The sequence below is a fragment of the Rhineura floridana genome, chromosome 8 (assembly GCF_030035675.1).
Source record: "Rhineura floridana isolate rRhiFlo1 chromosome 8, rRhiFlo1.hap2, whole genome shotgun sequence".
Taxonomy (NCBI): domain Eukaryota; kingdom Metazoa; phylum Chordata; class Lepidosauria; order Squamata; family Rhineuridae; genus Rhineura; species Rhineura floridana.
This window is the reverse complement of record NC_084487.1, coordinates 67,167,793-67,181,680: the sequence shown is the minus strand read 5'-3', so window position 1 is coordinate 67,181,680 and position 13,888 is coordinate 67,167,793. Positions and strand designations below refer to the sequence as shown.

Genomic DNA, 13,888 nt, shown 5'->3' with positions numbered 1-13,888 from the left:
ATCCTGAGGGGAGTCATGAACGCTGCTGGAGTTTAATGACACTATCACATTTTCTGTTGCTCACAGCATGAAATTTCCAGGAATCCAAGAAATTCTGTATTTATTTTGATGAAGAGAGGGGTGGCTTAAAGGCACAAAGTCATCCTATTTGATTATATATACAACCCCTTATTAATGTAATGTATAAGGATAAAGGATGTAAGACTACTTAGCCCTGGCTATTTTTAAGAGCAATTGCACCCTGAATTGGTTCATTGGTCTAATTGAGAGACACATTTCAGTCAAGCCAGTACTGACAACTCTGGTAAGCATCCTGCAAACTTTTGCACATTTGAATCTGCCAATAGTTTGCTGATATGAATGTATGACTCCAAGACTTTAAAAATAAAAAGGAAATCAAACTAAAGAAACTCTGTTAATAGTTCATGTTTTAAAGCCAATGGAAGGGAATCACCTTATGCTAAATGTAAATTATTTTCCCCACCATGAGGCAACTGGTATAAACAGCATTTAGTAACTGCCACCTTTCACAAATGGTAGCAATTATTATTGTTTGTTATTAGCAGCTGCCAATAGTAAGTGAATGCCGTGTAAATGGAATCACTGGAGATGCTCCAATTTGTCATAGGCAAAGCACTCATTTGCAGAAGATTCCCACAGACTCAATAGTCTCATTCTCCTCACCCGACTAAATACACACATAGGCACATGTGTGGATGGCGAAGAGGCTATTAATGGGAAATGGGAAGTCTGTATGCACCTCCCTGTGTGCATCTCCAGCCCTCATGTCATATGAGTAAATTGAACTTAGTAAATTCAAAGGTCTGGTCCTCTATTCCCACTAAAAGTCTGCCATGCTACCTGCACATGCACCCATGTTGTTGTTGTTGGTGTTATTTGTTTTATATACTGCTTATACGCCAAAATGTCTTTTAAGCAGTTTACAATAAAAAATCAATTATAAATACATACACAATTAAAATACCATATTATAAGTCATTGAAACATTAACCCTTCATTAAAATATACAATAAAACAAACCAGTTGAAAACATGACCATTAAAACAGTTAAAAACAAACAAACCAGTTAATAAAACTAGAAGTTCAAGTACAGGAGAATACTTGCCTAAACAGGTGCGTCTTTAGGAGATGGTGGAATGCCAATACAGAAGGAACCTTCAGCAGGGAGGGCATTCCACAACACTGATGCCACAAGTGAAAAAGTTCACCTCCGTATCACTACAAGCCAATAATCAGGCTCTGGAGTAATGCCCTTATTAGGCAATGGAGTGGAAGACAGTTTTTGAGATAACCTGTTCCAGAGTTATTTAGGGCTTTGTATGTTAGTAGCAGAACCTTAAAACTCACTCAGTGGCTAATAGGCAGCCAGTGCAGATCCCTCAGCACCGGCGTGATATGTGCCTGATAAGGAGCACCATCCCCTCCCCAGACTGTGGCATTCTGCACTAGCTGCAGCCTCTGGACCAGAGCTTGGAAGATTACTTTTTAAAAGTAATAAATTACAGTTACAGCTGCATGGCTCAAAAAAGTAGTAATTACCGTTACAATTACAATTGCTCTGAAAGTAACTGATTACTTTGCTTTTCCTCCAAAGTAATCCCTACAATTACATTTCAGTTACTTTAAAAAAAAGCCTACAAGGTGCTGGCCTTGGCTGCTGCACATCTAAGTAGCCTACAACAACATTAAAAATAAACAAACATGTACAGAGGTAGTAGAATATTTATTTTTATTCATAAGATAGCAATGGTGGTCTCTTCATTGGTAAGGGTGGTGGGGAGGAAGGCTGAGGCCACTACTCAGATCTTTGCACATCAAACAAAGTGCAATCCCCCCCCTCAGCCAGCCAGCATAATCTCTCTCACTTAACCACCTCCCGGACCCTGCCCTGCCACCAACTAAGGGACACTCACTCATGCAAACATTTTCCCCTGAGATGCAAAAAAGTTAAAATACTGCAAATGCAACACAGTAGCCAGAGAGGGTGGTGGAGGCCACTTTGTGTGCCAAGTGCAAACACTGTATTCATTCTCTCTCTCTCTCTCTCTCTCTCTCTCTCGCTCGCTCGCTCGCGCGCGCTCGCGCGCTCTCTCTCTCTTGCGCTCTCTCTTGCGCTCTCTCTTGCGCTCTCTCTTGCGCTCTCTCTTGCGCTCTCGCGCACTCTCTCTCGCGCACTCTCTCTCGCGCACTCTCTCTCGCGCACTCTCTCTCGCGCACTCTCTCTCGCGCACTCTCTCTCGCGCACTCTCTCTCGCGCACTCTCTCTCGCGCACTCTCTCTCGCGCACTCTCTCTCGCGCACTCTCTCTCGCTCTCTCACCTCCACAGTTCTTTATCTCCATTCTGCTGCTGCCTCCTTTTCCTCCTTTATCCATGTCCTTGACCTCTGGTTCCTTTTCCCCTCCACTCCATTCTTCACCACCACTATCTCTTTTTTTAAAAAATAATTGTTTTCTCCACTCTACCCTGTCTCACTCTCTGCCTCCTCCCTCGTTGCCTGCTACCCATCCACAGAGCATGATGAAAGAGCAACACTGCACAGAAACCCAGTTTGAGGCACATGATTTTCATCTACAAATCAGAGGAGCAGAAGACTTCCCCTGCTCCCACCCTCTAAGTAATGCCCAAAAGTAATTCTGGAAATGTTACAATTACTCCACAAAAGTAGTAAAATTACTCCTAGTTCTATTACAATCAAAATGTAAAGGAATTACCCACTCGTTACTCAAAAAATAATGAATTACAAGTAATTCGTTACTTGTAACTAGTTACTTCCAAGTTCTGCTCTGGACCAGCTTCAAGGGAAGCCCCACATAGACCCACATAGCACACTACAATATTCCAGATGTGAGGTTACCAGCGCATGTGTCCAAATTATCCCTGTCCAAGAAACACAACAGTTGACACAGCGACCAAAACTGGTGACAGGTACTCTTCACCACAGAGGCCACCTGGGCCTCAAAGGACAAAGATGGTTCCAAGAGCACCCCTAAACTGCCTACCTGTTCCTTCAGAGGGAGTGCAATCCCATCTAGAACAGGGAGACCTCCCAATTTTCAGACCTGGGAAACACTTAGCCACAGTGTCTCTGTGTTAGCAGGATTCAGCTTCAGTCTACTGATCCTCATTCACTCCACCACTACATCCAGGCCCTGGTGCTGCTTATGCATGGCCTCTGCTGATTCAGATTTAATAGAAAATTAGAGCAGAGTGTCTAAGCCAGGATGGGCAAGAGTCAAGAGGACAAGTTATAGGACAGAGAGCCAATAGCAACTTGTCCACATCCACATATAGGTGGGGGGGTGGACCTTTATGGGTATCATCTCCAGCCAAGTACTGTGCCTGTATGGACTGTGTTGTGCCCTGTGTATTGAGAATGGTGAAGACAAAAACGTTGATTCAGGAACTCAGGAACATGTGCTAAAGCTCCAATGCATAAGAGGAGCTGTTCTCAAGACTCAATTCTGATAGTAGTCCTGGCTCCTGCTGAACTCCATGGAGGTTTGCTTTGGGGTGAAAGGCTGCAACACTACACCCAGTTACCTTTACTTAGTTCTATTAATATTAATAGGCTTAAGCTATTGAGAGTCCAGCCTAGCTCATTATGTAATTCAAAGTACATCATTATGCCAAGATTTGGGTATCAGAGCCTGGAATCTGGAAAATATTCTGGAGCATGAGATTATTCATTTTTGGTTCCTAGTTTTCCACCATTTTATGGGAGCCACCTCTGCCCCCAGTTTCTGCATTCTTAGGCAATGCTACTGTTGTAATCAAAGGAGTTCAGAGGATATGAAGGCTTCAAAGAAACATTGCATCTTTTTGAGATTTTTTTTTAAAAAAACTGAAAAATGTAATTGAGCAATTAATCAATGTTTCTTAAAGTTAATAACATTTGAGACATTTCCCTGGAGTGACTATTAATGCCAGTAGTAAAAAGTGGTGTCGTTCAGAAAATTAGTGGAAGAATGCTTCTCAGAGAGACCATTAAGCATGTGGAGCTAAGGAAAAAATATGTTAAAGCAAATCATTATTTCCTTTTCCTAATCCCTGCACTCTCACACCATAATGAATGAACATAAAACCAGACAATTACTGAATAATGTTCATTATATCAATTTCTCATAGCTGAAGACTGATTCAGAGAAACATTCAGTAACAGATGGAGAACCATGGGGCAGCAGTGAAGAACTGAAGAAACCAGAGGAAGATTTTGACAGCAATGTTGACAGCAGTGGGAAATGGAAAGGCCACCCCTCTGGAGTGCTTGAAGATGCTGAGAAGGGAGGACAGAAAACTTCTCTCTCTGTCTCTCAAACTGGCTCTTGGAGAAGAGGGATGACCGCACAAGTAGCAACAGCACCATCTAGGCACAAAGCAGGAACGAGTACTCTCAAGACACCTGGTAGGAAAAAGGATCCAAAATTGAACATACAGTTGATTGCTCCAATAATAGTTCCAAGCTATTATCCTCATAAATATGAACCTGACAGTGGGTTAAGGAAACTTCATATAGTATCTTTTGTTTTTGAGTAGTTCTACTAAAAAAACCTCAGCCATAGAGTCAAGAGAGAATTAGAGTTGCTATTCAGGTAATTTGCTATTCTTGAGGTGTATGAGTTGGGATGGTCTTTCAGAAACGCTTAGCATTCAGTATATAATAAGACCTTCACACACAAAAAACCTCTATTTTAAAATAGCACTGTGTGTGTTTTGTAATAAGTGATTAAAAATTGATAGATGAACCAATTTAAAATCAATAGATTCATTGTAGCTCTTTGAATGCCACATTTGAAACCTTCAATTATTACTAAGTAATAGTCCTGAGAAGTCATCAACAGCTTTAAGTAGAAGCTATAAGCTGGAGCAAACCAAATTTAGCTATAAAATGTTATGTATTATTAAGAGACCCTTTGTTTGCTGCAAATATCTAATAATGGTTGCATGTGGTGGAATAATTTAGTATGCTCATTTCAAAAAATAACAATCTTGAGATTATAAGTTTACAGGTTTTTTTTACAATTCATAGGAAGCTAATAAAAGATTCTATTGTATTAAAGCAATATGTGGAACATGAAATAAGCAATGAAGTACAATTAGAGAAAGCAGATTGTCCATCACAGCATATTTTCTGGGCCAAAACTAACCAAATGAATTTCAGTGGTGCTAAATGTAAAGTTCTAGATTCAATAAGAAAAAAAATGTAGATGTAGAAATACAGAATGGGTGACACCTGACTTGACAGCAGTACATGTGAAAGAATCAAGTAGTAGACAGCATGCTAAACTTGAGTCAGCTGCAGCTAAAGAAGCAATTCTAGGTTGCATCAAGAGAAATATAGCATAGTCTTCAGGGATGGATTAAGTGCACATTCTCCATGATGCCTGGTGAATATGCACAAAGACTGGTTGTTATGCATATTAACTGCTCAGCTTACTTTCTCCTTAACGTATACATACGTTACTGAAAATCTATTGCTGCAAATGAGAATTACTTCAAAAACTGTGCTTTTTGTTAGGAAAAACTGATGATGCAAAGGCTTCAGAAAAAGGAAAAACTCCCCTCAAAGGAGCTTCTATCCAGCGCTCACCTTCAGATGCAGGGAAAAGCAGTGGAGATGAAGGGAAAAAACCACCCTCAGGCATTGGCAGATCAACAGCTGCAAGTTCCTTTGGCTTCAAGAAAGCTGGGGTTGGCTCTTCAACAATAATCACTGCAAGTGGTGCAACTATAACAAGTGGTTCAGCAACCTTGGGGAAGATGCCCAAGTCTGCAGCTATTGGTGGAAAATCAAATGCAGGGAGGAAAACCAGCCTAGATGGTTCACAGAATCAAGATGATGGTATATTGCATGTAAACTCAAAGAGCACCCTGCAGTACCGAAGTTTGCCACGTCCTTCAAAATCAAGCACCAGTGGGATTCCTGGCAGAGGGGGGCACAGGTCAAGCACCAGCAGCATTGACTCCAACGTAAGCAGTAAGTCTGCAGGGGCTGCTGCCACCAACAAACTGAGGGAACCTACAAAGATTGGCTCAGGGCGCTCCAGTCCTGTTACCATCAATCAGACAGATAAAGAGAAGGAAAAAGTGGTCGTTTCTGATTCTGAGAGTGTGTCATTGTCCAGCTCTCCAAAATCAAGCCCAACCTCAGCCAGTGCCTGTGGAACACCAGGCCTCAGGCAGCCGGGTTCAAAATACCCAGACATTGCCTCACCCACATTTAGAAGGTAAGGCGTTTTCTGTGAAATGTATTGCTATGTTAGCCACAGCACTGTGATGTTCCAGAGCAACTGCATGCACATTGGATTGATTTCCTCTGGAATGAGGCCACTGGAAACTTGGGGAACTTGTAATACTTTTGTTTATTTACAAATATACAGGCTGAGGATAGGTGGAGGTCATGCTCTGAATCTCTCCAAACCTGAAATCTGTTCCCTTTGTCCCCTTTGACAGACACACAGAGACTTAGATTGCACCATTCTTATCTGACAGGGGCAAGGAGGAAGCATGTCCCCTTCCAGGACATTCCAGGTATTTCCTGGTCATTCAGAGAGAATCTATTGGCCATTTAGTCAGCGATCTCCCTAACAAAAGATGTGCCTGGAAACTTTGCCGCCAACAATTAAAGAGGTTTCAGCTGTCCTTTTAGATCCATTAACTGTCCAAACCTCCCAATCTTTGATTTGAAAAAATCCATTCCTTTAAAGTGCTAGTCAAAACCCTTTCCATGGCTACTAAAATATAGGACACGTACTGAGTATCACTTCATGCAGATTCTAAGCAAGTCCTTTGTTGTGTTCACTGTCATTGCAAAATGGAGATTCAGATCACTGTTAACGATGTATACAGAATTGCGTGAGAGTTCTGGCCTGATCTCTTATCCCCATAATCTACCAAACCACATTCATAGGACCCATGCCCTGTGCTAAATGTGGCAAACTTCCCTGGGCTTAATTTGGAATTGGGTACAACAAACCAAGCTATTTAAAAAAAACACCCCAGAAGAATAGCTTGTCCCTCTCCAAAACCAATTTGGAAGCCTCCAGCATAATGTCTTCTGACCTCTACTTTCCCTTCTCCCAAACCTACCTGGCAGCAGACCAGAGCTGCAGAAACAGTAATCTCTCTTCTTCTCTTTTCCTTTTCTGTCCCTCCTTCTGTCAGGGAGGCTAAAACATGGCAACAACAGCATCCCAGGCACAAGGAATCACAGAATAGTAGAATGGGAAGGGGCTATAAGGCCATTGAGTCCAACCCCCTGCTCAGGGAAGGAATCCAGTTTGGAGTATACCCAACAGGTGGCTGTCCAGCTGCCGCTTGAATGCCTCCAGTGTCCCCCATCTTATTACTGTGCATTTGGTTTCTTTTTCCTAGTTGTAGAACTTTGCACTTATCCCTGTTAAATTTCATTCTGTTGTTTTTAGCCCAATGCTCCAGCCTATCAAGATCCCTTTGAATTTTGTTTCTGTCCTCCAGGGTATTAGCTATCCCTCCTAATTTTGTATCATCTGCAGATTTGATAAGAGTTCCCTGCACCTCCTCATCCAAGTCACTAATAAAAATGTTGAAGAGCACTGGGCCCAGGACCGAGCCCTGGGATACGTGTGCGTTACTTCCGCCCAGTTTGAGAAGGAACCATTGATAAGCCATTGATATGATTCTGTAGCCAACTGTGAACCCACCTAATAGTTGTTCCATCCAGCCTGCATTTAGCTACCTTGCTAATCAGAATATCATGAGGCATTTTATCAAAAGCTGTCCTGAAGTTGAGTTATATCATGTGCACAGCATTCCCACAGTCTACCAGAGAGGTTACCCAATCAAAAAATGAGATTAGTCTGGCAGGATTTGTTGTTGATAAATTCATGTTGGCTTCTGGTAAATCACTGCATTGTTTTCAAGGTGCTTACAGATTGACTGCTTTATAATCTGCTCCAGAATTTTTCCAGGGATTGATGCCAGGCTGACTGGTCTGTAGTTCCCAGGTTCCTCCTTTCTGAAGATAGGGACAATATTAGCTGCCCTCCAGTCATCTGGCACTTCATCTATCCTCCACGAGTCCGCAAAGATAATAGACAGTGGTTCTGAGAGATCTTCAGCCAGTTCCTTCAATACTCTAGGATGCAGTACATCAGGCCCTGCAGATTTGAACTCATTCAATGTGATTATGGATTCCTTGACTATTTGTCTATCAACCTCAAGCTGCAATCGTGTCCCTTCAACTTCGTGTTTGCCTGGAGGGTCATAGACCCTCTTTTGGGAGAAAACTGAGCCAAAGTAGGAATTGGGCACTTCTGCCTTTTCTTTGTCATCTGGTATCATTTTGCCATCCTCATTAAATAGCTGTACACCATTTATTTTTTCTGTCTTTTAGTATGGATGTACCTGAAGAAAGCTTTTTTTTTTGCTTTTAACATCCCTCACCAACCTCAGCTCATTCTCAGCTTTAGCCTTCTGTTGCTAGTAATAGTTCTTCAGAACATCAGAATTCATAGCATGGAGTCGGAAGCCTCAGAGAGCTACACTTTCCAAGATTCATTGCACCTGAAGCTCTCATGCTTCAGTGTTCAATGTGGAAAAGCAATGAACAAAATCACAGGAACCCTCAAAACAATGAAAATAATGTATAAAAATAATTTATGAAATAGCAAGACAAAACTAAATGTGATATAACCATATATGTAGACATAAGAGGTCATCATTGTGTTTCTCCAGATGGTTCAAATTGTTATGACGAGATCTCCTGGATTGAATCTCGTTTCATGCTTCATCAGAGACAAAAGGAGAATTTCTCACAGATGGCAGGTGTAGGCTCCCTTATAGCCTCTTGTTTGACCTTTCAAACTGTGTCAATCTTTGTCATTACAAATTTCTGTTCATCTTAAAAATTATAATACAATAAAAAGTCACCCATTTGAATGGGATCAAAAAGCATAAAATACAATTAAAAGTGAATATTCCACAAGAGCTTAATCACTGGAGCTATACCACAAGGGCTCTTAAAGATTGTAAATAAAATATTTAATAAAAGGATTATTTAGTTATCATGACTCATAGAATCATAGAATAGTAGAGTTGGATGAGGTCTACAGTATAAAGCCATCGAATCCAACCTTCTGCTTAATGCAGGAATCCAAGTTAAAGCATGCACTTGAATGCCTCCAGTGCTGGAGAGAAACGTCTAAGCATAGAAAGTTTCCATAATGCAAAAATTCAAATCTACAGTCCAAAGGTAACTTTTCAAAATATGAAAAAGATGACTGTATCACTGCTCCCAAAATGCTGCTGCTGCTGTTTACAAAATGTATGAGGTCTTGTATGTCACTTAACCCAGTGGGGGACATGGTATTTAAGATGTGTATCCAAAATACTTCTAATTGGGAACGTCACAAGTCCAAGGATAATCTTTTGTATGAAATGGGATAAATTCTTTTGAAATACTCTTTTTCATCCTGCTGATAACAAAAAAAAAGTTTTGAACTTTTTCAATGATTGCAACTCAACCTATGTCATTATGTATCCATATTCAAAATTTTGTTGGTCAGACCACCACTAGTCCTCATAATTCCAAGATTCGTACTAGAAATCCATTAGCCATGCATTTTCTAGAATGTCATCAGAGACCTTCTGAATCTAGAAGGAATCAATCCTATTCTATATGTTGGGGACCTTCTCCTCTTTTGATGCGTTGTTCTAATTGCTGAGATGGCGAGAAAATAAGGAGAGAGGGCTGGCCATCTGGTTTTAGTGAAGACTGGCAATGCCGGGCTGAGAATAGGAGTCTGGACTCTTCTTCTTTTATGTGAGGGGAAAGGCCATTGCTCAGTGATAGAGTATCTATTTTGCATGCACAAGGTCCTAGGTTCAATCGTAATATCTACAGGTAGAGCTGGGAGAGAACCCTACCTGAAATCGTGGAGAGCACTACCAGTCAGTATAGGCAATGCTGGGCTAAATGGACCCAATGGTCTGGCACCTACCTATGTTCTCCATTTTGAATTTGTTCCCATCACTCCTTAGTTCCACCTCTTGCAATCAGAAGAGATCCCTTGATTGATCTATAAGTATGAGATGAACGAGTTAAAAATAACAGATATTAATCTTGACAGTGGGTCTTTAACATGTCTGCTATTTATTCTATTCTGTATTACTGTGGAAAGTGATGGCTTTCTCTGGGCTTGAGGAATTATACAGACCAATCATATATATGTGTGTGAGAGAGAGAGATAGAAAGAGAGAGAATTTATAGCGAGCAATTATTGATGAGGAACTATTAAGGAATAAATATATATATTTTCTTATTGCAATTTTTCCCTTAATAGCAAATGCCTTAAAAAAGGAAATTGAATTTCATTACCCAAATACTCTGAGAATCTTTTTAAAATAATGAAAATATATTGGGGTTTGAGGTGCTAATGTTGTAACAGCATTTTATTATTATTATTATTATTATTATTATTATTATTATTATTATTATTATTAAATAATAACAACAACAACAACAATAATAATAATAATAATAATAATAATAATAATAATAATAATAATAATAATAATAATAATAATAATAATAATAGATTTATATCCCACCCTTCCTCCCAGCAGGAGCCCAGGGTGGGATATAAATTTTCAGCAATCAAATGGACTCCCCAAAGGAGGAAATAAAATTTAGCATTTTATTTTACATTTTTGGTAGCATCCGAATATCAACATTTACTGATCTTAGCAACATTGCAATATACATTACATCAAGTCATATATTCTTATAGTTTCGTAGGAACACAAGCCCAGTGCTTTGCTGAAACAAAGTCAATGCTGCCATCTCGTGGCTAATTGCCAAACAATGTTTTTGCGTAAGAGTTCGCAAATGTTCTCTTTTAGCTGTTCTGGTATTTATTATAAACATAATGCTGATTGCTTTTTGTTTCCTTTTAGTGCATTGCACTGTAAATGTGGAAGTTCTTTTCCTCATATGATTATAGTGATGTAGAGCATTTCAATTTCTGTAGAAACAGAAACTGTATTCTTACAAAAAGTGTGTATATCCAAATATCAGAACGGTCTCTCCCCCACCCTAGTTAAAAATATATGTACATACGGAAAGGACCCCAAGTTAGCATTTTGTATAAGTTTAATTACTTTTTTAAAAATCAGTTTGTTGAATTAAAAAACAACAGTTTACAAGGATGGCTGCAACCACACTATGATAATTTAATAAATTATTTAACTATTGAAGATTTGTACTTATTACAGTAGGGCCCCACTCATACGGTGGGTTACATTCCGGACCCCCGCTGTAAAGCAAAAACCGCTGTAAAGTGGAACCCATTGAATAGAATGGCGTGCGATGCCTGAAAACCGACGTAAAAGTGGAACAAGCACCGTATGAGTGGGGCTTTAGTCTAATTGCGTCTAATTGAGACCGCTGTATTAGTGAATCGCTGTAAAGCAAAGCGCTGTAAAGCAGGGCCCTACTGTACTGGATATAGATGAAAGTTTAACCTTTTTATGTAGTCATATAACATAGGGCTATTGTTCTTTTCATTTTCATGGAAAGTTCTGTACATCTAAACCAAATCTTGAATGAATGATTTTGAAACTGTCCAATAAAGTACATCCAAGTAATAAAAAGTTTAAGTAGATTTGATTGTAAGAAGCAGTTAATTTGGAAAAGGGCCTTATATTAACTCTTTTAATTATGTTTATGCCTTGGCTTTCAATACTTTATTACATGAAACTTTGGAATTTCAAATGACACAAGTTTATTTTGGTTGTTTTCTTGTAGGTTGTTTGGTGCCAAAGCAAGCAGCAAATCTGCCACTGCACCAAATACAGAAGGTGTGAAATCCACATCCACAATGCCCAGTCCTAGTACCACATTAGCTCGGCAAGGCAGCCTGGAATCTCCATCTTCAGGTACAGGTAGCATGGGCAGTGCAGGTGGGCAGAGTGGCAGCAGTAGCCCCCTCTTCAGCAAACCCTCGGACTTAAATACAGATGTTGTAAGTTTAAGCCACTCCTTGGCTTCTAGTCCAGCATCAGCCCATTCTTTCACATCAGGAGGTCTTGTGTGGGCTGCAAACCTGAGTAGTTCTTCTGCGGGCAGTAAGGACACACCAAGTTACCAGTCAATGACTAGCCTCCATACGAGCTCTGAATCTATTGACCTCCCTCTTAGCCATCATGGCTCCCTATCTGGATTGACTACAAGCACTCAGGAGGTTCAGAGCCTGCTCATGAGAACTGGAAGTGTGAGATCTACTCTTTCAGAAAGGTGAGTTTACCATGGAGAGAGGTATCTCAACAATGGTCCTAACTGAGGCAAGAGAAATGGAAGCATCCAGAAGCATGACTGGATATATTTTAAAGGCAAATCAGATCTGAAGCAAAATCAACTATGTAAGAGAGAAGGGAGGACAGAAAAAGTAAAATAACTGAAGATGCTTTTTGATGGTGCCCCTGTTAGAAAGCTCTACTGTATTTCTGTTGTGCTCAATAAAACTGAGGGCTTTCACACTTAGGATTTTTTTTTTTTTGCCATATTTATTTTGGAGTAACTTAGTTTATACCTGGGAATTTACAATGAGTTCCTATGGGTATGTTAGGTTACAATTAGTTGCACGTTCAAAAATTGTAGTATTTACTTGACCAAGAAAATTAATGTGCATTTTGCTTACATACATTATAACAGAGCCAAAAACAGCATATTTCCTTCAGCGCTGAAAAACCAGTGTCTATACACAGTTTAATCAAGATTAAGCTAATAGAGGGGGTATTATCTAGGAAGAGTGACTTGAAAATTAAACCAAAAATTTATAATTTAGTATTGACACAGTTTAGTTAAAATATATTAAATTTATAATTAAAAAAATCTGAAATTGCAAAATAGGGTATGAAACATTTAGAAAATAATGTGATAATGCATTAAAAAGTTTAATATTTTTCATGGCATCAAAACTAAACTGGCTACTAAGTAGTCATTCAGTAGCTTATATTATTACTTCTCAAAACTAATAAAATGATTTTGAATGACTCTGGTTATAATGCAGCCTATGTAGCTGTGCATTGAGTACATACTATCACATTTAAGGTACTAATTTTTAGGCAGAAAACCTTGCAATGTACTATAAAAATACTTAGTAGTTTTAACACCTCACATATATTATCTTATTATACTTTTTAGAAGATAGTCAAGTTCATGTGTTTTTATCCACATGTTCTAGATGAAGGTGTGAGGCTAAGAGAGAGTGGCTTATCTAATGCCATCTAATGACTGTGTTTAGACAGAATGCTAAACTATGGTTTAATGTTACAAGAATGACCCCAGTAAGCCTTGGGATCTCCATTCAGCTCTCCTCCTACAGCTTGACTCCAAAGAGGAGATTGGAAGCTTCCACTACCATTTTAGATTTATAGCAGATTAGCATATTATCCAAACCCTAAACTGATTAATCTTAACCTTAATTTTAACTATTTCTCATAATATTAAACCATGGTTTAACATTACGTCTGGACATAGCCAATGAGTACATGGCAAAAGTGTGATTCAAACCAGGGTCTTCCCTGTACCATCACACTGTATGAGCACTATTACAGATTTGCTCACCCTGTTAAATCTCAAGGATTCTACATATTTGTTTTTTAGCAACTGTAACTCTCTCTATACCTGGGCTCCTGCTGGGAGGAAGGGCGGGATATAAATCAAATAATAATAAATAAAATAAATATATAGACAATATGATTTTTAAAAAATAGCTATCAAGTTTATTTTAGTCTTGAAATTATTTAGGTACAATAATATTTTAGTCCCAGCTTTGCTTTTTTTCCTAAATATTCTTTTGGAAAATACTGAAAGACGATGAGTGTTT

General features: G+C 39.3%; 1 protein-coding gene across 18 annotated transcripts in view; it reads left to right on the top strand.

Moving 5' to 3' along the window:
* NAV3 (neuron navigator 3) overlaps positions 1 to 13,888 on the top strand; it is a 1,044,290-nt gene that overhangs the window by 925,142 nt on the left and 105,260 nt on the right. For all 18 annotated transcript variants that reach the window (XM_061639678.1, XM_061639673.1, XM_061639674.1 and 15 more), the window contains 3 exons: positions 4,149 to 4,425; positions 5,539 to 6,247; positions 11,806 to 12,294. In XM_061639678.1, the coding sequence (XP_061495662.1) occupies positions 4,149 to 4,425; positions 5,539 to 6,247; positions 11,806 to 12,294 (1,475 nt within the window). The remainder of the gene's footprint in view (positions 1 to 4,148; positions 4,426 to 5,538; positions 6,248 to 11,805; positions 12,295 to 13,888) is intronic.